General features: G+C 34.4%; 1 protein-coding gene across 3 annotated transcripts in view; it reads left to right on the forward strand.

Annotated features, from left to right (window-relative positions):
• Window positions 1-4,823: 4,823 nt before the first annotated feature.
• Window positions 4,824-26,448, forward strand: part of LOC148268658 (uncharacterized) — a 35,244-nt gene continuing 13,619 nt past the window's right edge. For 2 of the 3 annotated variants that reach the window (XM_088212596.1, XM_088212597.1), the window contains exons 1-4: window positions 4,824-5,672; window positions 5,760-5,847; window positions 10,009-10,140; window positions 10,654-10,740. In XM_088212596.1, coding sequence (XP_088068722.1) covers window positions 5,776-5,847; window positions 10,009-10,140; window positions 10,654-10,740 — 291 coding nt within the window. In that variant the 5' untranslated portion in view covers window positions 4,824-5,672; window positions 5,760-5,775. The remainder of the gene's footprint in view (window positions 5,673-5,759; window positions 5,848-10,008; window positions 10,141-10,653; window positions 10,741-26,448) is intronic. The other variant, XM_088212598.1, reaches the window with a different exon arrangement.

Raw genomic sequence — 26,448 nt, forward strand, 5'->3', positions numbered from 1 at the left:
GGTAGAATCACACACTGAGAGATGCCACATTGGAGCTAGAATCATACTTCAGAGCTCATTATCTCCTACTGTTTGATTGAGAGTGAGAGAGACAAATTTGAGAGACCAAATTTCTTTTAAGGGAGGAGAGTTGTAATACTCCAAATTAATTTTTAATGTAATTTAAAATGAATTTATAAATGTAATTTTTTATTTTTTAATTTTTTTAATTTTAATTTAGTGTAAAAATGAAGAAAATTTGACGGGGGATGAAATTAAAAACAATTTTGGGAAAAAAAGGGTGAAAATTTAGATTTTAGGAGTATTTTTGAAAGAAAAATATGAAACTGAGAGTCAAAATATAATTTAAAAAAGTTGTGCCACGTGAGATACCTGGTCAGCAGCCCCAACGAATCAGGACGCGCTGCGTGGCGACGGACGCTGATGCAGTGCCACGCGGGCGATCTGCGTGCCTAAGATCGAACGGCCCAGATTCACCCCGCATGCATAAACGACTCGAATGCGTTCTCTCCTCAAACATGATTAGACGGTCAAATTTAAACGTGATGGACGACCCTGATCCGTTCTCTATTTGAACGCGATTGGACGGTACAGATTAGATTGCGATGGACGGTCCAGATTTACTTCCTATTTAATCGCGATCGGACAGTTCAAATCAAACGCGATGGACGGTCTGGATCAAAAGGAGATGAGTATAAATAATGTAGCAGCCCCGAAAATTTAAAATGGAAATTATATTATAAATATCGAATGCGGAAGCGAAGTCAAAATTTGAATAACATCCCTTACACTAAAACAAAAAACGTGCTCACAAAATATAAAAGATTAAACTACCTAAAGGAGAAACTTGAAAGTAAAAACTACGAATGTGACTAGGGAGTCTTTAGGCGTCCCCTTCGTCGTCTTCCTGCGAAACCGGCTCGGGAACGATGTCCTCTTGATCTGAAATGATTAAATAAGGAATGAGCTACACTAGCCCAGTAAAGACATCACGATATCTCACCGTCACGGAGGTAAAGGTGGGTAAAAAATACAAAAAGACCAATGGAGCATAATTTACAACAAATCCTTTTATTAATAATAAAACCTTTACCATTCACTTACCTCGGTGAAATTCATAGAACAATATACGAAAACAATAACATCATCATCATCATCATCATCATGAAAACATATATATGAACTGTATAACATAATACCTATCAAACTTTTCGTAATTCCATCGTTACACAACATATTTTCCTAATTCACCAGCCCACTAGTATCCATGGGGATCCATAGGGGCCCCGCTACCCGTTAATCCTTAACACTTGAAATCCATTCCAGGGCCGTCCCCATACCCCGTCCGGTATGGGCGCCAAACCATAGATCTCATTACCCCGTCCGGTATGAGGGTGAAACGGGTCGTCCCCATACCCCGTCCGGTATGGGCGCCAAAACACATAAGATCTCCATACCCCGTCCGGTATGGGAGACCACAATCCCGGTAGGGTTCCCTATGGACCCAGTCCGTCCACCATCTCCCAGGATATCTAGTCATGCTGAACACATTATACAATTTCCATTTACATAATCTTTCATTCCCCTTTTCCCTCAGTCAGCATTATCAATCACATACAAACAAGCAAAACGATAATTTATACTAAACAGACAACGTACAGCATCAATATCCAGGTCATTTAATCCATAATCAATAAAACAGTAAAATATGCACACGAAACTATAAAATGAAAACATCGAACCTCATGCTGCATTTAAAACTGTAAAACAGGCCAAATAACAGTTAACCGACAAATACACTAGTCTTGGGCTCCATTAGCAACCTTAAGCAATTTCACACATTCGTTGATTCATGAAATACCATTTTATCATTTATTGAACTTTAAAACCGTGATAGGAAATAAGGTGAGGGGTCCTTACTCGTTTCGGGGTCCGAACACGGCTTCACAGTGCGCTTGCAGGCTGTCCCTAATTTTTCCTGAATTTTTCCCGGGGAACTGAAACGCACTACTGGTACCTGCACGTGTTCCAAAAAAATCCCAAATTAGGCCCAGGGCCCCTTTCGGCCAATATCGCATTTCCGGCACGGCGGCTCCGCCGTGCTCCGGCGACGGCAGTTCGTCTCGGGTTGGCCGTTTTCGGCCGTTTTCGACCACACTCGCATCGGTCCCTGCGAGAAAACAACCCTAGGGCCCTCGGGGGGCCAAAAAATCACGGAAAAACGGAGCTTACCGGCGGCTCTCCGGCGAGGTTCGTGTTTTGGTGATTCGGATCCGGTCAACCTGTTGAGAAAAGAATGGTGATCACGGTGATATAAAAATTGCATCAAACGGAGGCCGGGAAAGGCCTCATCGGAGGCAAAAACCGAGAAGGGGCGCGGCGGCGCCGCTGGGCTTCGGCCGTGTATTCGGGCCGTTTGGTTGGGATTTTGGCTCTGATTTGACCACAGGAGGAATCAGCGTGGAAAAACGTGTCGGGAGTATGAAATTTACCTCGATCGGCGGTCGGAAATTTCCCCGGTGCGGCGGCGGGTGGCGGCGGCCAGCTTCTGGTTTGTCTTCTCCGGCGAGCGGCAGGCGGCTAGGGTTTGTGGTCTGGTGTGGGGGTTCTATTTATAACCCTTTGCCTTTTGATCTCAGCCGTCCATTTTGTTTTAATCTGGGCCGTCCGTGCGATTGCATCTGGGCCGTCCGATCGCACGCTTGATCTGGGCCGTCCGATCGCGCCTACGCGGATCGCCAACATGGCCCGTTCCGGAACGACGTGGTCTTGCTACGTGGCAGATCCCGGTTTGCCGGGACTGCTGACCGGGCCTGCTGACATGTCTGCCGACGTGGCTTTTTTTTTTTCGGCCCCTTTCCGGGCGCTACAAATAACCCCATTCACACCAAATCCTAACGCTAATCGCCAGACCTCCTTCACTAGAGAAAAAGACCCAGTTGCTGGGAAGGAGGTCACCGCCACTGCGTCGGAGCCATTTTTGACCGCCAAAACAGGTAAAAAAATTCTTTTTTTCTCGAAATTCAATTTTAAACATCCCCATGGCCAAATCGGAGCAAAAGAACTGACGGATTGGCCGAAAACTGTGGGAAAAGCCTGGCGGCGCCGTCGTAGGAAATTGAAAAAGTCGCCTCCAATGAGGCCCTTCCCGATTCCCGTTCTGTGTAATTTTTCCACCATTGTGATCATTGTTTCCTTCTCTACAGGTTGATCAGAGCAAACCACTCAACCGCAAAGATGGGTCCTGAGACTGATTTTGATTTTTTGGGGCATTTATAGGTACTTATGATGCGTTTTAATTCCCGAAGAAAAATTCAGTGAACCCGAGTATTGTCAGTAGGCGCAGTCAACAGCTTAACTTTTCAGGTATCAAATTGAGTAATAATCCATCATCCTATTTTCTGTTATAGAATTGAAGTCTAAATAAATAATAATACGGTATTTTGTGTAATTTAGAAAATATTCATAATTAATTACGGATTAGTAATGGAGTTAAAACAAAAAATTATCTAATGTTGTTCTGTCAATTGTTTTTACAGTTTAAATATATGATAGTACCTTATTGATCGATTTTATAGTTTTGAATGCATCATTGTTTGATTTATGTGATTACGATTGAATTGGAAAGTGGAAACTAGAAAAAAATAGAAAATTGTGTGATTAAGTAAATTGATAAAATGACAGCCTTACTAGATATTTTAGGAGATAGTGGACAGACCAGGTACAATAAAGAACCCTACCGTGAACGTTGTCTCATACCATATGAGGTATCGAGACTTGGTAATTTAGCGCTCATATCAGACGGGGTATGAGGACGGGCCGTAATTGAGAATGTTAAACGAAATAGTTTGCGCATAACAGAGACATCCCTATGAACCCTCATGGATATCAGCAGGCTGATGAAAAGTGACAGTTGTTGTTTGATTTATTGAATATGGATTTATAATGTGTGCATATTACCGATTGCATATAAAATCATGATAAGTGCTATTTCATTGTCTCTATAGGTTATTTTTATAAATATCGCTACGATAAGTGGACAGTAAATAGTTTTATTATTAATAAATGCATTTGTTTAATTAAGTGATCCATTAGTTGTTTTGATTTTCTACCAACCTATGTCGGTGAGTTGACGTTATATTTTTACTGAGATAATATAGCTCATTTCTTATTTAACTATTTCAGATCAAGAGGATAAGGATGCAGAACCCGATTCACAAGAGGGTTGCTAATAGGATGCTAGTTTTATTTAATTTTCATTTATTTCCTTATTTTTTTGTATTTTTTTTAAAAGGGTAATTTTCATAACACTATTTAGTATTTTAAGTTATTGTGTAAAGAATGTAAATTTTAATTATTTATTCTACTTCCGCACTTAATTTATAATTTATTTTCTTTAGAATTTCTGATATTGTTACAGTTGGAGCTGTCAAGGATGAATTGCTTGCTTGAGAAATGTTAAATAGAAAGAACAAAAATTTTAAGAATTATTTTTATCAAATATAAAATTATTACTTTTTTTAAATAAAAATATTTTTTAAAATTATTTTTATTAAATATTAAATAATTTTTTTATTGAAAATATTTTAATTAATAATTATTTTAACATTATAAATTTAGAGAGCACAAAAACCCACCAAAAACTCATTAACCTGTATAAACGGAAATGTTTCTTTTTTTTTTTTTTTTTTCTGCCGTTCTTCACCTTCAACGACGTCGTTTATTATTTTCCTTTTTTACCCCTTATGTTTAGCGTATTTATCAAGCGGAGGTGGCGTCACAAAGACGCACCTCCGCTCCTCTATAAAACCGACCGACTTTCTGTCTGCGACAGCCTGCTCTCTTATTCTATCTGCCCGGGTCCTCGCTTACTATCTGACGCTCTCTCTGTCGCGAGATTTACTCTCTTTCTTTCTTCCTGCTCTATTACTCTCGCTTGCTCTCTTACTAATGTCGATTACTAATGTCGCTTCCTTTTCTACCCATTCTGTTATTGTATTTATCAACCGGAGGTATTTTGGATCTCATGGACTGCATGCTCCAGAATATTCCATGTCTTATCGGCGGATTTTGGATCGATCACGACCCGGTGCTTGAACGCGTTTTTCTCTTCTTTTGATTACTCATTTGTTCTGCTCCCGCCCGAAAAGAAACTCCGATCTTCTAACCAAATTTAATTCAGGAACTAGGTAATCGGAAGATGCATAATCTTTTAGTTTTTGCCGATGGTATTGAAAACCAGAAACCGGTATCCAGTCGGAGAAACATGTATACGAAAATGCGGGCTAGGGTTTGAAATCGAAGGAGTCTTGTAGAGAAATTGGAAAAGGGAGGTAGAGATTGGAGAAAACAGAAGGATTCACTGAAACTAAAAATGGGGGATGAATTTTGTGATGAAAACCATATATGAACTTCCTCTCTCATCTTCTCAAAAAAGAAAACAGAAAGAAACCCTAGGAGAAAGGAGAGGTGACGTGAGAGGCGAATCGCGGGGTAAGAGGCTGGAAGAGAGGCCTGCGCGCTCGGGTGAAGGAAGATGGGTGGTTGGCTAGCAGAACGGGAACTCTGTAAATAGCTGGCATGAAGTGGGCTATCGATCTTGCGATTCAAACCGAGTGTTGGGATCCCTAACCCACCGGAAACCAAAGGGAACTGGAAATCGAGAGGCACCGGTAAGCCACCTGAAAACTCGAGCCTTCCTCAGCATTTTAACCTGTTCAAATTTGAATTGGGATTAACTTAGTGCATTCACAATCTAGACAAGGGCAGAGATGAATGCAAAAAGGGAAACCAATGGAACTTAAATCGTTGGCTTCACCAACAGTATATTTTCAGTTCACAAATTGGGTAAGAAGTAATGGGTTATTTTTCTAGAATTAGTCCTTCAAATCCTTTAGTTAATAAGCTAATCGAGTGTTATGCTACTAAAGAACATTTATACATATTCAAACCCGGAAAATTTATGTATGTTTTTAGATGCTTCTGTTACTAAGACGGATATGTGTTTCTGTTGCAGTTTGGTATTTTGGGGATCTGTTGTGATTGTTTAAAAATGATAATGTATGTCTGAATGTATACATAGATGTTAATCTGCATGTATGTGTATATATTGAAGATATGTGTGTAGAAATTGGTGTTGCAGATTTGTGTATATGCATATATTTATCTGTGTGTGTATATTTTTATACAATCTACATGGGTGTATACATATATATATATATATGTGAATTGGTGTGCAAATGTGGGTGTATATAAATATATATGCATATGAAAATATGTTTATTTATAGGTGTGTATTCGTGTAGAAAATATGTGTATATCTATAAATCTGGCTGCATAATTGTGTATATGTATGTATAAGTCAGTGTGTGTATGTTTATAACATCTGAGAGAGTATATACCTATATATGTAAGTGAAGAGGTGTGTATATATATATACATGCAGGATATATATATACGAATGCATATTGGTATATATATGTATTAGGAATGTATGCGAGTTTGCATATCTATATATGTATACATATATAAATATATGCAGTATTTATGTGTGTAATTGTATATCTAAATGTTTCGTGTATATGTACATGTAAAACCATATGTATATGTCAGTAGATGTGGGAATGCTTATATGTGTGGGTGTATATGCATAAATCTCGGCATTATATTGTTGTTTATGTGTTTATGGGTATGTAATTGTATATATAAATATGTAGTGCATATGTATATATAAAACCATATGTGTATGTTATGTGAAGTATGAGTTGATTGCTATGTGATGTGATGAAAGGGGTACACCGTTTATGGGTATGTAATTGTATATATAAATGTGTAGTGTATATGTATATATAAAACCATATGTATATGTTATGTGAAGTATGAGTTGATTGCTATGTGATGTGATGAAAGGGGTACACCGTACAACCAATTATCAATGAGGGATGTGTATGTTTGTGGCCGAGGTTCGGTCAATGTGGTCGAGATGAACCCTTTCACGTGGACGGGAAAGATTATTGGTGGTGGTGTGCATCGTACTTGTTTTGGGAATGAGTATGAATGCAATTATGTTTTGCAGTACTCGGTATTTGCTGTGGGAGCTGATATAGATGCGGCTGTGGTGGGTACGCTCTTGGAGCTAATGACTGCAATTTATTCATAACTTTGCAATTGGGTCTGCCTTTGCAAAACAATATCGTGATTGATTAAATGAATCCCTAGATAACCCAAAGCCTTGGATTAGTAGAAACTATCAATTTTGGTATTTAACTAGGGAAGCATGAGTTGCGATAACTTGCCACTGCACATTTGCTTTCCAGTTAAAACATTTTGAGGATACAGTTATATGTTGTGAACTATGTAAGAGAATCATGATACTCACCCTCAGAATCAGTCAAGAAACTTCTCAACAAGAACTCTACCTAGCTTGAGCTTATCTTGTTGGGAACCCCTTTTAAGCTCACATGTATATGAGCACTCGTACATAACCATCTTAACCAAGTCGATCTTATCTTTCTCTTGTATTGTCTGTACAAACTTCTTGTTTTCAATGTTACAAAACAGTATTCTTCGCAAAATTCTATAAACTAAAGATGATTGTGAAAGGATAAAATTGGTTCATACGTTATTGGAGGTAGGTTTCTGTCAAAAGGATTGTCTAATCGGTTTTCTCTTTTATCCTTCATCATGTTTTTGTTTCTTAATTTTCTTGTATTCTTTTTCTGAGAGTAACTATTTTAATTTTTTACTTCAAATGAAACTATATTGATAACACAAAAAAGTAAATATAATATTCACACTTTTTAAAAATAAATTAAAATATTTATTCAAAGTTTTTTGCCGGGCAGTCTGCTAGTAATCTGTAACATTTTTAGTTTTTCTTTTCCACCCTTTCTGTCATTATATTTATCAAGCGGAGGTGGTGTCAAATAGACCCATCTCAAGTTGCCTATGAAACAGTGAAAGTTTTAGAAACTTCTACAGCTAAACCCGCACTTCTCTCTTACTCTCTGCTTCCAGATATTCTGGGTACTCTTCTTCCATTAATTCCTTGAATCTCAAAGTTAATTTAATTTTCCATGTCCTAATTGGCTACAAATGCTGGATGTTTCAAGTTGTTTTTCATGTTCAGTTTTTTCATATCCGGTTAATTCAGTTTATGGTTTTGTTTGTATAAATTACTGTTTTTGATATTTTTGTGTGTTTTATTTGTGAAGGGAAATTTTTATTAATTGTAAAAATGTCTGGAGATTTCTATTTAGAGATGTCTCTGTTTGGTGGTGCAATTTCTAGTACCTGAAAAGGGAGGTAGAGATTGGGGAAAACAGAAGGATTCTCTAAAATTAAAAATAGGGGGACGAAATCTTTGATCAAAAAGAAAGAAAAGGTAATCAAGAAAGCAAAGGCAGCTCGACTTGACCCACTCTAGTAGTTTTTGGATGGCGTTTGATAGAGGAGCATTCGTGCTATTTACATCTAAAAGCTTCCTTCTTTCTTTTAATTGATTGTTCTTTTTTTTTTATCATTTTGTATTACGAACTTTCAAAATAATATTTTTTTAATTAATATTCAGTCAAATTTTTTCTTTTGAATTATATTCTTGCTAAAAATATAAATACAAACATTTTTTCATATTTTTTCTATTCATATTTTATTCTTAAGTATTTACTTTTTATGTATATAGAATTTAGAGATTGAATTTGTTAGCTACCTTTGATGGAATTTAGAGATGGAATTTTTCATATGTATGGAATTTGTTAAGTGACAAATGGAGGATGATAATGATATTAAAGTAGAGATTGAAGGTAGTGAGACAGTTGGGTCATCAGGGAACATGGGTGAGTTCACAATGATGATGTTCAAGAACCATCAAAGTAGAAGCAAAGAGAGTAAAAAGTAATAAAGCAGAAAGTATTGGAGCTCAGATTTTGGTTTCAACCAGTAGTCCTTGCAACACAAACCAGTTCAAATTTTTATGTCTTATTTTCCACGTATGTACATATGCCTTTGTGCTTCTTTACGACGCAATGTGTTGTGGAATTTATTGTTTGTGAACTTAGTAATAAGTACGAATTTGAATAATATAACTTTTTTTCATTTAATTTTTCACTTTAAATAAACCCATATTGATGACACAAAATAATAAATACTATGATTCACACTTTTTATTAGAGAAAGTAATCTGCAGTGTTGCTGGGTAGTCTCCTAGTTAATGTATACAGTGTAAACAAGTTTATTTCTGCCTTATATGTTATACCTTGCTATGGTACCATTTATAGTTTTTGTTTTCCACCCCTTCTGTTGTCGTATTTATAAAGCACAAATGGATCACATAGACGCACCTCAGTTCACCTATAAAGAGGTGAAACTTTTAGAAACTAATACTGCTAAACCTGCACTTCTCTCGTATTCTCTGCTTCCAGATGTTCTGGGCACTCTTCTTCCATTAATTCCTTGAATCTCAATGTTACTTTCATTTTCCATACCCTAATTGGGTTTTTTCATATGAATGATGGGCGTTTCAAGTTGTTTTCCATGTTCAATTTTTTCATATCCAGTTAATTTAGTTTATAGTTTTGTTTGTTGAGATTCTTGTTTTCGATATTTTCAATTGGTTTATTTGTGAAGGGAAATTGTTATTAAACGTAAAAATGTATGGAGATTTCTGTTCAGAGAGGCTCTGTTTGGTTGTGCAATCTTTAGTACTTTCCCTCTTAGGTTTGAGGTTAGGTTAAGTGTTTGCTTGCAAAATGTTTTCATAGTTTAGATAGTATGCTCCTTTTTTTGTCATCCTAGTTGATTGATATGGTTAAATTTCGTTGATTGGTTTCTTGTTGTCTTAATTGTAGGATGTGAGTAGGATTTGCCAAGTTGCTGATCATTAGGTTGCTCGTGGTTTATGCTATCTTTATCCCTCTTTTGTTTTCTTTTCTGTCCCTCAAGAAGAAACCTTTTTTTGCATACTTACCAACAATTGTGAATGATTGATTTTGTGTTTATGGATTTTAGTAGGTATTCGTGGAAGCACGTGACGAGAGCTTGACATTTGGGCTATTAGATCTCAAGCATGATGTTGGGGATAATGGAGGTGCCACCCGGTTTCTTCAAGACCTTGCCATTGAGCAAGATGTTGAAGGATGCACAGTAACCAACTGTCTTTTGTAGCTGCCCTTGATTTGTGAGGTTCTGATTATTGAGTAGGCTTGGTTCCTCATGCAAAGATTCATGATGCAAGTCTTGATGAGCTTCTTTCATTTCTCTTTTGTGTAAAATTTCACATTCTTAATAGATTCGCTTGTACGCTTGTCTTTCATTTTCTTTTCCTTTCTGATTCATCTGTTCTTGCCACTACATTGTGTGTTTTGCTTACTCACAACAGTTTTTAGCATTTAGCTATACCAAGAAGGGGAACATCATGTTTTATAATGTAGACTAGTGTGACTTACTTATCTTCTAGTACTAGGCGGCAAGTTTAGAATCTGTTATTTTCTTGCATTGGTTATCAGTAATTTGAATCTTTTGAGTCTTTTTCTCTTTCTCACATATGCTCTACGCATGCACTGGAAACGGGAGAATGGTTAGATGTGTTGTTCTGATATGTGTTCTAGTTGTTTTATAACTTCAATGGATTGTAGTTGACAGTCTGTTGCATTTCAGTTGATTGAGCAGACCGGAGTAGTTGAGGCCCCTGGATTATGTTACAGAGATGTCCCTTTTGTTATTACAACTGTTGTTGGCCAAATGGTATGTCTTATTCCCTATATCAACAGCTTCCTTTATGTTGCAGGAATTTAGCACTTGGTGTTCTGCTGTGCTTTATATCAATTATATTTTTATTATTAATGGTCATTTTTCTTTTTTTTAAAAATTATTATTAATGGTATTTTCATTCTTGTTCTTGCAAAGCTTTTTGAGTGATGGTTTATTATCCCTTCTGTGCAAGTCATCCCCAAGTATGTGCTTATTATCAGTCTTTGAGATTCGGAACTTTTTGGTTTCCTTAGGTATAACTCGAGATTTTTGTCTTCCCAGACTTTGTAGCTTAGGTTATGCATTTGGTGTGGCTGAAAAGTTTGTTTGTTGCGGTCTATAAGGTAGCCTTTTGGTGTATATGTTTATGAAAAATGTTGTGGCTATACCGTAAATATTTGGTTATGGCCAGTAGATATGGTTTCAATTTTCTTTCTCTGACAACTATAGTTATTGATTTTAGTTTTTACTTTTCTGTATTTTGATGTTTGGTTCAAGTTTGTGTTAAAGCAGGATCCTTAGATTTGTATAAATCTCGGGTGCAGTTGTTCGCCGATTCCCCTTCTCTAACAGTTTTCTTGTTTGTCAAGGTGGCAGAATTTATCTCTCTTTATGCTGATGCTTGGTTATTTTTCTGCCATATTAATTTAGCTTTTTAACTTTGTCTTTCTGTTCTACTTTAAAACAATTGATTGCTAGCAATTTTACGAAGTAGGAGAGCAGCATCAAGCATTAATGCCTGATCAGGTTTTTCTTTCTATCCCTTATGTTATTGTTGTCCATTAAAAGTGCGAGGTTTTTCTAAGAGTGATCATTTGAAATCCTTGGGAGTTCATACTTCTTAACCTTGGAGAGATGGAAAAATTATAGAGTATAACCAATCTAAGTAAGATCACTAGTGGATTCCATTACTGAAAGATCATAATAAGTCTTGATAATAATAGATTCCATATGTAAAGATCTTATAAGAACCCGATCAATTATTGAGATTTTGGGTGTCATCCAATCATTGATAAGTTTGAGATTAATAGTACACCTTGCCAAAGAGCTATCTATGTAAAGTGAAAAAGGGAGTTTTGAATTATGTTATAGTCAGACCACTTAAGTTTTGCATCTGTGAGATCGAAAGCCAAGTTCTTAACGAATAAACCTTATTTTGGGAGTACTTGGAAGAGAAGTAACTAACTTGGGAGTACTTATGAATCACAAGAGAATACAAGCATGAAATAGGACTTTCAAGGAGTCATAATTCTATTTTGGAGATAAGTGATTGCTATTCTTGAGGTTAATGGTATGTTGTGATAATAAATTGGACGATTTCCAAATAAATCCATTTTTAGTGTTGGAAGTTAGAAATGAAATACACTACTTCTGAAGTATGTAGGAGTCTTAGAAAACTATAAGCCTGAGTATGAGGTATTAGAAGAGATCGAGGAGTCATGATAAAATCTTTAGAGATTTAGATTGAGATGATAGACCTTCATAAGTTGAGGATCCAAATGACTTAACTAGAAAGATAAATTGTTGAATAAGGAGAAAAGGTCTTGATTCAAGAAGATCTAAACCATTTTCCACATGATTGATTCTCGAAAGTCAGAAAACACGTACACTAAATGTTTGGTGCTCAATTATTTTAGAAGAATATAAACATAGACATGATATTAAGGCTATATAGAAGCAATTAAGCGTCATAAAGACCCATTTGACGATTATAAGCAAACCATATTCCTAAAATAGTTTCCCAAATAAAGTCAAATGATATCCTTGAACTTTCAGGATAAGAATAGACAAGTGTTATTGGAGAATATAACCAAAGATGTCATGCACTGACCCAACAGAAGAATGTGTATGCCAATTGAGAATTGCGTTGAATAAGATGACACACTTAAAACCGAAAGAACAAATCTTTAGCCATTATGTCAACTTGATAAGAAAGATAGACTCTGAGAAACATGTTTGGATAATAGATAGATAAAAGATAACTGTTAGGCGTTATTGCCCTAGCATGGGAATATATAGAATTCAAGAGACATTTTAGAACTTCCTCTGAAACGTATATAAAAATAAAGTAATAGATAACAATAAAAGGAAAGCCCCAAGCATTTCAAAGTCATAAAGAAAGAACCTACAATGAATAAGACTGTGACAAACCACAATTCCATTTTTGTCTAAATTGCGCAGTAAATGGCCTTCTAGATGCGGTATTTCATTAGTGATCCTTTCGGGACCTTGGCTTGTCAGAGTATCGCATTTGTAATGCGATGGTCATCGGTTAAAGCATGTTTTTTTTTTACCACCGCACAAAGAAAATATTTTGTTGCGAATGAACAAGATATTGAGGAATTGTCCATACGTAAAATCATAATTATTGATACGGGTCTTTTCCACATAAAAAGGGAATCTTTTGTCTGTAAATAAGACCATTAGTGGATCCCATTACAAAAAGATCTTAATAAGTCTTTATGATAAGAAATTGCATACTCAAAGACCTCAGGAGAACCCGATCAATTAATGAGATTTTGAAAGTCACTTAAACATTGATAAGTTTGAGATTAATAGGACGCAGCTGAAGAGTTATGTAAAGTGAAATAGAGGGTTTTGGATTTTGTTACTGACAGACCACTTAAGTTTTGCATCTATGAGATTGGAAGACAAGTTGTTAACAAATAAAGCTTATTTTGGTAGTAATTGGAAGAGAAGTAACCAACTTGGGAGTACTTATGAAGCACAGGAGAATATAAGTATGAAATGGGACTTTCAAGGAGTCATGATTCTATTTTGGAGATAAATGATTGTTATTTTTGAGATTAATGGTATATTGTGATAATAAGTTAGATGAATTCCAAATAAATCCATCTTTAATGTTGGAAGTTAGAAAAGTGATATACCATTTATGAAGTATGTAGGAGTCTTAGAAAACTGTAAGACTGAGTACGAGGTTCCAAAAGAGATCAAGGAGCCATGATGAAATCTTAAGAGACTTAGATTGAGATGATAGATCTTGATAAGTTGAGGATCAAAATGACTTAACTAGAAAGATAAATTGTTGAATAAGGAGAGAAGGTCTCAATTCAAGTAGATCTAAACCATTTTCAATAAGATTGATTCTCGGGAGTCAGAAAACATATACAATTGATTTTTGGTGCTCTATTGTTTTAGAAGAATACAAACATAAATGATGTCGATGTCACATAGAAGCAATTAAGCGCCATAAAGTCCCCTATATCGTTGTGAAGAGTTCTAGATTTGATTATTTAAAAGTTAAAAACTCTATGAGTACTTGATCAATTATCGAGTTATTATTTAGAGACCACGTAGATGTCACTATATTTGAGGATAGTAGTATATACCCTTGTGAGAAGCTATGTAAAGTGAAGTAATTCGATGAGTTTTGGAGACAACTTCCTATATGAGAGTAAAATAATATTAGGAAAGAAGGTTATTACCCCTTACTAAGGACTAACGGAAATTACGAAAGTGTGCAACACCACTATAAGGATTACCCACCCATTCAAGTAGGGAATAAATCGAGAACTCAAGAGGAGGTATATTATCACCCATTTGAGGATTATAAGCAAACCATTTTCCTAAAATAGTTTCCCAAATAAAGTGAAATGATACCCTTGAACCTTTAGGATAGGAATAGACAAGTGTTATTGAAAAATATGACCAAAGATATCATGCAATGACCCAACAGAAGGATGTATATGCCAATTGAGAATTGCGTTGAATAAGATAGCACCCTCAAAATCAAAAGAACAAATCTTTAGCCATTATGCCAACTTGATACGAAAGATAAATCTTGGGAAACATGTTTGGATAATAGATAGATAAATGATAACTATTAGGTGTAATTGCCGTAGCATGGGAATATATAGAATTTAGGAGACGTTTTAGATCTTCCTCTGAAACGTCTATGAAAATAAAGGAATAATAGAAGGAAGGCCCTGAACTTTTCAAAGTCATAAAGAAAGAACCTACAATGAAGAAGACTGTGATAAACCAATGTAAATAAGACCATTAACAGACTCCATTACCGAAAGATCCTAATAAGTCTCTATGATAAGAAATTGTATACTCAAAGACCTCAGGAGAACCCGATCAATTACTGAGATTTTGGTAGTCACCCAGACATTGATAAGGTTGAGATTAAATGGACACCTTGTCAAAGAGCTATGTAAAGTGAAATAGAGGGTTCTGGTTTTTGTTATTGGCAGACCACTTAAGTTTTGCATCTGTGAGATTTGAAGAGAAGTTCTTAACGAATAAAGCTTATTTTGATAGTAATTGGAAAAGAAGTAACCAACTTGGGAGTACTTATGAAGCACAGAAGAATGTAAGCATTAAATGGGACTTTCAAGGAATCATGATTCTATTTTGGAGATAAGTAATTGTTATTTTTGAGGTTAATAGTTTACTATGATAACAAGTTGGACGAATTCCAAATAAATCCATCTTTAGTGTTGGAAGTTAGAAAAGAGGTGTACCATTTATGAAGTATGTAGGAGCCTTAGAAAACTGTAAGGCTGAGTGTGAGGATTTAGAAGAGATCAAGGAGTCATGATGAAATCTTAAGAGACTTTGATTGAGATGATAGATCTTGATAAGTTGAAGATCCAAATGACTTAACTAGAAAGATAAATTATTAAATATGGAGAAAAGGTCTTGATTCAAGAAGATCTAAACCATTTTCCACAAGTTTTATTCTCGAGAGTCATAAAACATATACAATTGATTTTTGGTGCTCCATTGTTTTAGAAGAATACAATCATAAATGATGTTGAGGTCACGTAGAGGCAATTAAGCGCTATAAAGTCCCCTATATCGTTGTGAGGAATCTTGTATTTGATTATTTAAAAATTAAAGACTCTTTGAGCACTTGATCAATTATCGAGTTATTATTTAGAGATCACTTGGACGTCGCTACGTTTGTGGATAGTAGTATATACCCTTATGAGAAGCTGTGAAAAGTGATGTAATTCGATGGGATTTGGAGACAACTTCCTATATGAGAGTAAAATAATATTAGGAAAGAAAGTTGTTACCCCTTATCAAGAACTAATTTAAATTATGAAAGTGTACAACACCACTATAATGATTGCCCACCCTTTCAAGGAGGAAATAAATCAAGAACTCAAGAGGTATATTATCATCCATTTAAGGATTATAAACAAATCATGTTTCTAAAATAGTTTCCCAAATAAAGTGAAATGATACCTTTGAACATTCAGGATTGGAATAGACAAGTATTATTGGAGAATATGACCAATGATGTCATGCACTGACCCAACAAAAGGATGTGTATACCAATTGAGAATTACGTTGAATAAGATGGCACCCTCAAAACCGAAAGAACAAATCTTTAGCCATTATGTCAACCTGATAAGAAAGATAAACCCTCGGACTCATGTTTGGATAATAGATAGATAAAAGATAACTGTCAGGTTTAATTCCCCTAGCATGGGAATATATATAATTTGGGATACGTTTTAGATTTTCCTCTGAAACATCTATAAAAATAAAAGAAAGGATAACAATAGAGGAAGGCTCTAAGCATTTCAAAGTCATAAAGAAAAAACCTATCATGAACCAATGTAAATAAGACCATTAGTGGACCCTATTACCGATAGATCCTAATAAGTCTCTATGATAATAAATTGCGCACTCAAAGATCTCGGAAGAATATGATCAATATTGAGATTTTTGGAGTCACCCAGACATTGATAAGTTCGAGATTAATTGAACACCTTACCGAAGAATTATGTGAAGTGAAATACAGGGTTTTGGATTTTGTTACTTGTAGACCACTTAAGCTTTGCATCTATGAGATTGGAAGAAAAGTTATTGGAAGAGAACTAATTAACTTGGGAGTACTTATGAAGCACAAGAGAATATAAGGATGAAATGAGACTTTCAAGGAGTCAAGATTCTTTATTGGAGATAAGTGATTGTTATTTTTGAGGTTAATAGTATTCAGTGATAACGAGTTGGATGAATTCCAAATAAATCTATCTTTAGTGTTGGAAGTTAGAAAAGTGATGTACCATTTCTGAAGTATGTATAGGAGCCTTAGAAAATTGTAAGGCTGAGTATGATGTTTCAGAAGAGATCAAGGAGTCATTATGAATTCTTAAGAGACTTAGATTGAGATAATAGACTTTAATAAGTTGAGGATCCAAATAACTTAGGTAGAAAGAGTAAATTGTTAAATACGGAGAGAAGGTCTTGATTCAAGAAGATCTAAACTATTTTCCACCAGATTAATTCTAGGGAGTCAGAAAATACATACAATTGATTTTTGGTGCCCCATTTGTATTGAAGAATATAACCATAAATGATGTTGAGGTCACGTAGAGGCAATTAAGCGCCATAAAGTCCCCTATATCATTATGAGGAATCCTGTATTTGGTTATTTAAAAGTTAGACACTCTTTGAGCACTTGATCAATTATCGAGTTATTATTTAGAGGCCACCTGGACGTCATTTCATTTGAGGATAATTGTATAAACCCTTATGAGAAGTTTTGTAAATAAGACCAATCTAAATGAGCCACCAGTGTACCCCATTACTGAAAGATCTTAATAAGTCTCAATAATAAGGAATTTTATATTTAAAGACTTTAGAAGAACCCGATCAATTATTTAGATTTTGTGAGTTACCTAGACATTAATAACTTTGAGATTAATAGTACACCTTGTTGAAGAGTTATGTAAAGTGAAATAGAGAGTAATCGTTGTAACGAGTTCCTTTTTTGATTTGAAAAAGTTAAAGACTCTATGAGCACTTGATCAATTATCGAGTTATTATCTTGAGACCACTTGGATATCACTATGTTTGTGGATAGTGGTATAGATCCTTATGAGAAGTTATGTATGGTGAGGTAATTCAGTGAGATTTGAAGAGAAATTCCTATATAAGAGTACAATAATATTAGGAAAGAAGGTTGTTACCCCTTACTAAGGACTAGTTCAAACTAAGAAAGTGTACAACACCACTTTAAGGATTGCCCCCCATTCAAGTAGGGAATAAATCAAGAACCCAAGAGGAAGTATGTTATCACCTATTAGAGGATTATAAGAGTTTACCGAATAAAGTGAAATAATACTCTTGAACTTTCAGGATAAGAATAGACCAGTATTATTAGAGAACATGACCAAACGTCATGCACTGACCCAATAGAAAACACTATATGCCAAATGAGAATTGAGTTGAACAAGACGGCACCTTTATAATCGGAAGGAGAAATCTTTAGCCATTATGTTAACCCTGTAGGAAAGATAAACCCTTGGGAATATGTTTGGATGATAGAAAGATAATAGATAACTGTCAGGTGTAACTGCCCTATCATGGGAATATATAGAATTTAGGATACATTTTAGAACTTCCGCTGGAACGTCTATAAAAATAAATGAAAGGATATCAATAGAAGGAAGGATTGAAGCATCCCAAAGTCATAAAGGAAGAACCTATAATGAAAAAGATTATGACAAACCGGTCTAAATAAGACCATTAGTGGTCCCTATTATTGCAAGATCCTAATAAGTCTCTATAATAAGAAATTTCATACTTAAAGACTTAGAAGAACTAGACCAATTATTGAGATTTGGGGAGTCATCTATACATTGATAAGTTTTCTGATTAGTAGTACACTTTGTTGAAGATCTTTGTAAATTGAAATAAAGAGTTCTGGATTTTGTTACAGTCAAACCACTTAAGTTTTGCATCTATGATAGTGGAAGGCAAGTTCAAATAAAGTTTATTTTGGTAGTATTTGGAAGAGAAGTAACCAACTTAGGAGTACTTATGATGCACAGGAAAATATAAGTGTAAAATGGAATGTTCGAGGGGTCATGGTTCTATTTTGGGGATAAATAATTGTTATCTTTAAGGTTAATATACATTGTGATAACTAGTTGGAGAATTCCAAATAAGTCCGTCTTTAGTGTTGGAAGTTAGAAAAGAGATACTCCATTTTTTGAAGTTTGTAAGAGCCTTAGAAAACTGTAAGGCTGAGTATGAGGTTTCAGAAGAGATCAAGGAGTCATGACGAAATCTTAAGGGACTTAGATTGCAATGAAAGATCTTTGATAAGTTGAGGATCCAAATGGCTTAGCTAGAAAGAGTAAATTGCTTAATAAGGAGAAAAGGTCTTGATTCAAGAAGATCTAAACCATTTTACACAAGATTGATTCTCGAGAGTCAAAAAACATACATTTGATTTTTGGTGCTCAATTGTTTTAGAAGAATATAAACAACATAGACATGACGTTGAGGCCACATAGAAGCAATTAAGCACCATAAAATCTCCTATATCATTATGAGAAGTTTCATATTTAATTATTTAAAAGTTAAAAACTCTATGAACACTTGATCAATTAATGAGTTATTATTTAAAGACCACCTGAACATAACTACATTTGAGGATAGTAGTATATAGCCTTATGAGAAGTTATGTAAAGTGAAGTAATTCGATAAGATTTGGAGAGAAATTCGCATGCATGAATACAATAATATTAGGAAAAAAAGTTGTTATCCCTTATTAAGGACTAGTTCAAACTGCGAAAATGCGTAATACCACTTTAGGGATTAGCCTCCCATTCAAGTAGGGAATAAGTCAAGAACCCAAGAAGAGGCATATTATCACCCATTTGAGAATTATAAGCAAACCATATTCCTAAAATAGTTTTCCCAATAAAGTGAAATGATACCCTTGAACTTTTGGGATAAGAATAGACAAATATTTTTGGTTGCCGTAGGTATAACTTGAGATTTTTGTCCTCTGAGACTTTGTACCTTAGGGTTATGCATTTGGTGTGGCTGAAAAGTTTGTTTGTTGCGGTATGTAAGGTAGCCTTTTGGTGTATATGTTTATGAAAAATGTTGTTGGTATATCGTAATTTGGTTATAGCAAGTAGATAAGGTTTCAAATTTCTTTCTTTGACAACTCTAGTGAAAGATTTTAGTTTTCTCTTTTCTGTATTTTGATGTTTGGTTCAAGTTTGTACTATAGCGGGATCCTTAGATTTGTATAAATCTCGAGTGCAGTTGTTCTCCAATTTCCCTTCTCTAACAGTTTTATTCTTTGTCAAGGTGGCCAAATTTATCTCTTTCTATGCTGATGCTTTTGTTATTTTTCTGCCATATTAGTTTAGCTTCTGAACTTTGTCTTTCTGTTCTACTTTAAAGCAATTGATTGCTAGCAATTTTACTGTGTAGGAGAGCAGCATCAAGCATTAATGCTTGATTAGGTTTTTCTTTCTACCTTTTCTGTTATTGTTGTCCATTAAAAGTGCGAGGTTTTTCTAAGAGTGATCATTTGAAATCCTTGGGAGTTCATACTACTTAACGTTAACGTTGGAGAGGCGGAAAAAAATTGTAGGGATCATTTGAAATCCTTGGGAGTTCATACTACTTAACCTTGGAGTGATGGAAAAAAATTATAGAGTATAATCAATCTAAGTAAGACCATTAGTGGATCCCATTACTCAAAGTTCCTAATAAGTCTTGATAATAACAAATTCCATATGTAAAGACCTTATAAGAACCCAATCAATTATTGAGATTTTGGAAGTCACCCAAACATTGATAAGTTTGAGATTGATAGTACACCTTGCCGAAGAGCTATGTAAAGTGAAAAGAGAGTTCTGGATTATATTACAGTAGAACACTTAAGTTTTGCATCTATGAGATTAGAAGCCAATTTTTTAACGAATAAACCTTATTTTGGGAGTACTTGAAAGAGAAGTAATCAACTTGGGAGTACTTATGAATCACAAGATAATATAAGCATGAAACGGGACTTTGAAGGAGTCATGATTCTATTTTAGAGATATGTGATTGTTATTTTTGAGGTTAATAATATACGAGTTGGATGAATTCCAAATAAATCCATTTTTAGTGTTGGAAGTTAGAAAAGAAATTTACTACTTTTGAAGTATGTAGGAGCCTCAGAAAACTGTAAGTCTGAGTACAAGGTTTCAGAAGAGATCGAATAGTGATGATAAAATCTTAAGAGAATTAGATTGAGATGATAGATCTTGATAAGTTGACGATCCAAATGATTTAGTTAGAAAGATAAATTGTTGAGTAAGGAGACAATGTTTGGATTCAAGAAGATCTAAACCATTTTCCACAAGATTGATTTTCGGGAGTCAGAAAACACATATAATTGATTTTTCTAGCTTCATTGTATCAGAAGAATACAAACATAAATGATGTCGAGGTCACGTAGAAGCAATTAAGCGCCATAATGTCCTCTATATCGTTGTGAGGTGTCCTGTATTTGATTATTTAAAAGTTAAACACTTTATAAGCACTTGATCAATTATCGAATTATTATTTAGAGACCACCTGGACATCACTACATTTGAGGATAGTAGTATATATTCTTATGAGAAGTTATGTAAAGTGAAGTAATTCGATGAGATTTGGAGACAACTTTCTGTGTGAGAGTAAAATAATATTAGGAATGAAGATTGTTGCCCCTTACTAATGGCTAATTGAAAATACGAAGTGTATAACACCATTATAAGGATTGTCCACTCATTCAAGTAGGGAATATGTCAAGAACTCAAGAGGTCAACCATTTGAGGATTATAAGTAAACTATATTCCTAAAATAGTTTCCCAAATAAAGTGAAATGATATCCTTGAATCTTCAGTGTAGGAATAGACAAGTATTATTGAAGAATATGACCAAAGATGTCATGCATTGATCTAACTGAAGGATGTGTATGCCAATTGATAATTGCGTTGAATTAGATGGCACCCTTAAAACCAAAAGAACAATTCTTTAGCCATTATGTCAACCTAATAGGAAAGATAAACTCTGGGACACATGTTTGGATAATAGATAGATAAAGGATAATTGTCAGGTGTAATTGCCCTAACATGGGAATATACATAATTTAGGAGACGTTTTAGATCTTCCTAAGAAACATCTATAAAAATAAAGGAAAGGATAACAATAGAAGAAAGGCCCCAAGCATTTAAAAGTCATAAAGAAAGAACCTACCATGAACAAAACTATGACAAACCGATGTAAATAAAACCATTAGTGGACTCATTACCGAAGGATCCTAATAAGTCTCTATGATAAAAAATTGTAAACTCAAAAATCTCAGGAGAACCAGATCAATTATTGAGATTTTGGGAGTCACCCAGACATTGATAAGTTTGAGATTAAATGGACACCTTGTCGAAGAGTTATGTAAAGTGAAATAAAAGGTTCTAGATTTTGTTACTGGCAGACCACTTAAGTTTTGCATCTATGATATTGGAAGACAAGTTTTTATCGAATAAAGGTTATTTGGAGAGTAATTGGAAGAGATGTAACCAACTTGAGAGTACTTATGAAGCACAGGAGAATATAAGCATGAAATGGGACTTTCAAGCAGTCTCGATTCTATTTTGGAGATAAGTAATTGTTATTTTTGAGTTTAATAGTATACTGGGATAATGAGTTGGTCGAATTCCGGATAAATCTATTTCTAGTGTTGGAAGTTAGAAAAGAGGTGTACCATTTATGAAGTATGTAGGAGCCTTAGAAAACTGGAAGGCTGCGTGTGAGGTTTCAAAAGAGATTAAGGAGTCACGATGAAATCTTAAGAGACTTCGATTGAGATGATAGATCTTGATAAGTTGAGGATCCAAATGAGTTAACTAGAAAGATAAATTGCTGAATAAGGGAAAAAGGTCTTTGATTCAAGAAGATCTAAACCATTTTTCACAAGACTAATTCTCAGAATAAAAAAACACATACTCTTAATTTTTGGTGCTCCATTGTTTTAGAAGAATACAAACATAAATGATGTCAAGGTCTCGTTAAAGCAATTAAGCGCCATAAAGTCCCCTATATCGTTGTGAGGAGTCTTGTATTTGATTATTTGAAAGTTAAAGACTCTATGAGTACTTGATCAATTATTGAGTTATTATTTAGAGACTATTTAGACGTCACTACATTTGAGAATAGTAGTATATACCCTTGTGGAAAGGTATATAAAGTGAAGTAATTCGATGAGATTTGGAGACAACTTCCCATATGAGGGTAAAATAATATTAGGAAAGAAGGTTGTTACGCCTTATTAAGGACTAATTGAAATTACGAAAGTGTACAACACCACTATAAGGATTGCTCACCCATTCAAGTAGGGAATAAATTAAGAACTCAAGAGGAGGTATATTATCACCCATTTGAGGATTATAAGCAAACCATATTCCTAAAATAGTTTCTAAAATAAAGTGAAATGGTACCCTTGAACCTTCATGATAGAAATAGACAAGTATTATTGGAAAATATGACCAAAGATGTCATGCACTGACCCAATAAAAGGATGTGTATGCCAGTTGAGAATTGCGTTAAATAAGATGACACCCTCAAAACTGAAAGAACAAATCATTAGCCATTATGTCAACCTGATAAGAAAGGTAAACCCTGGGACAAATGTTTGGATAACAGATAGATAAAGGATAACTATTAGGTGTAATTGCCGTAGCATGGCAATATATAGAATTTAGTAGACGTTTTAGATCTTCCTCTGAAACATCTATAAAAATAAAGGAAATGATAACAATAGAAGGAAGGTCCCAAGCATTTCAAAGTCATAGAGAAAGAACCTACCATGAACAAGACTGTGACAAACCAATGTAAATAAGACAATTAGTGGACCCCATTATCGAAAGATCCTAAAAGTCTCTATGATAAGAAATTGCAAACTAAAAGACCTCAGGAGAACCGATCAATTATTAAGATTTTGGAAGGCATTCAGACATTGATAAGTTTTAGATTTATAGGACACCTTGCTGAAGAGCTATGTATCATGAAATAGAGGGTTCTAGATTTTGTTACTGTCAAACCGCTTAAGTTTTGCATCTATTAGATAGAAAGACAAGTTGTTAACGAATATAACTTATTTTGATAGTAATTGGAAGAGAAGTAACTAACTCTGGAGTACTTATGAAGTACACGAGAATATAAGAATGAAATGAAATTTTCAAAGAGTCATGATTCTATTTTGGAGATAAGTGATTATTATTTTTGAGGTTAATAGTATACTGTGATAATGAGTTGGACAAATTCTAAATAAATCTATCTTCAAAGTTGGAAGTTAGAAAAGAGGTGTACCGTTTATGAAGTATGTAGGAATCTTAGAAAACTGTAGAGCTGAGTTTAAGATTTCAGAGGAGATAAAGGAGTCATGATGAAATCTTAAGAGATTTAGATTGAGGTGATCGATCTTGATAAGTTGAGGATCCAAATGACTTAGTTAAAAAGAGTAAATTGCTAAATAAGGAGAGATGATCTTGATTCAAGAAGATCTAAACCATTTTCCCAACATTGATTCTCGGAAGTCAAAAAACTTATACTATTGCTTTTTGGTGCTCCATTGTTTTAGAAGAATATAAACATAAATGATGTCGAGGTCACGTAGAAGCAATTAAGCGCCCGCCATTAAGTCCCCTATATCGTTGTGAGGAGTCGTATATTTGATTATTTAAAAGTTAAAGATTCTTTAAGCGCTTGATCTATTATCGAGTTATTATTTAGAGATCACCTGGACGTCACTACAGTTTAGTATAGTAGTATATACCCTTATGAGAAGCTATGTAAAGTGAAGTAATTCGATGAGATTTATAGACATCTACTTGTATGAGAGTAAAATAATATTAGAAAAGAAGGTTGTTACCCTTTATTACGGTCTTACTGAAATTACAAAAATGTACAACACCACTATAAGGATTGCCCACCCATTCAAGTAGGAATAAATCATGAACTCAAGAGAAGGTATATTATCACCCATTTGAGGATTATAAGCAAACCACAATGAACTAGTTAATGATTCTGAATAAACAAAATAACTAGTTTTGATTTTCTTGGGTAACGTCTTTGTCTATCCTATAATTATGAGTCATATCAAGTACTTTTTTGTAGTGTAAATCTTTAGTCTATTCTTGATATATATATAAATTATTGTAATAAGTAATTCTAATTGGATTTTATCATATCTTTCTAAAAATCTTGCTTAATAAAAAAAGTAATTATTTATTTTTACTATTAACTTAGTTATATCATTTAACTCCTAATTTCTTGATTTCCATATTCCTAAAATAGTTTCCCAAATAAAGTGAAATGATGCCCTTGAACCATCAGGATAGGAATAGACAAGTATTATTGGAGAATATGACCAAAGATGTCTTGCACTGACCCAATAGAAGGATGTGTATGCCAATTGAGAATTTCATTGAATAAGATGGCACCGTCAAAACCGAAAGAACAAATCTTTAGCCATTATGTCAACCTGATAAGAAAGATAAACTCTGGGAAACATGTTTGGATAATAGATAGATAAAAGATAACTGTTAGGTGTAATTTTCGTAGTATGGGAATATATTGAATTTAGGAGACGATTTAGATCTTCCTTTGAAACGTCATTAAAAATAAAGGAAATGATAACAATAGAAGTAAGGCCCCAAGCATTTCAAACTTATAAAGAAAGAACCTACAATGAACCAGATTGTGACAAACCAATGTAAATAAGACCATTAGTGGACTCCATTACCAAAAGATCCTAATAAGTCTTTATGAGAAGAAATTGCATACTCAAAGATCTCAGGAGAACCAGATCAATTATTGAGATTTTGGGAGTCACCCAGACATTGATAAGTTTAAGATTAAATGGACACCTTGTCAAAGAGTTATATAAAGTGAAATAAAGGGTTCTGAATTTTGTTACTGGCAGACCACTTAAGTTTTGCATCTATGAGATTGGAAGACAAGTTTTTACCGAATAAAAGTTATTTGGAGAGTAATTGGAAGAGATGTAACCAACTTGAGAGTACTTATGAAGCACAGGAGAATATAAGCATGAAATGGGACTTTCAAGCAGTCACGATTCTATTTTGGAGATAAGTAATTGTTATTTTTGAGTTTAATAGTATACTGGGATAACAAGTTGGTCGAATTTCAAATAAATCCATCTTTAGTGTTGTAAGTTAGAAAAGAGGTGTACCATTTATGAAGTATGTAGGAGCCTTAGAAAACTGTAAGGCTGAGTGTGAGGTTTCAAAAGAGATCAAGGAGTCATGATGAAATCTTAAGAGACTTAGATTGAGATGAGAGATCTTGATAAGTTGAGGATTCAAATGACTTAATTAGAAAGATAAATTGCTGAATAAGGGAAAAAGGTCTTGATTCAAGAAGATCTAAACCATTTTCCACAAGATTAATTCTCGGGAATAAAAAAACACATACTATTAATTTTTGGTGCTCCATTGTTTTAGAAGAATACAAACATAAATGATGTTGAGGTCTCATTGAAGCAATTAAGCGCCATAAAGTCCCCTATATCGTTGTGAGGAGTCTTGTATTTGATTATTTAAAGTTAAAGACTCTATGAGTACTTGATCAATTATTGAGTTATTATTTAGAGACTGCTTAGACGTCACTACATTTGAGAATAGTAGTATATACCCTTGTGAGAAGCTATATAAAGTGAAGTAATTCGATGAGATTTGGAGACAAGTTACTATATGAGAGTAAAATAATATTAAGAAAGAAGGTTATTACCCCTTACTAAGGACTAATTGAAATTACAAAAGTGTACAACACCATTATAAGGATTGCCCACCCATTCAAGTAGGGAATAAATCAAGAACTCAAGAGGAGGTATATTATCACCCATTTGAGGATTATAAGCAAACCATA

This window comes from Carica papaya, chromosome 2, assembly GCF_054855325.1.
Source record: "Carica papaya isolate Zhongbai chromosome 2, ASM5485532v1, whole genome shotgun sequence".
NCBI classification, from domain to species: Eukaryota; Viridiplantae; Streptophyta; class Magnoliopsida; order Brassicales; family Caricaceae; genus Carica; species Carica papaya.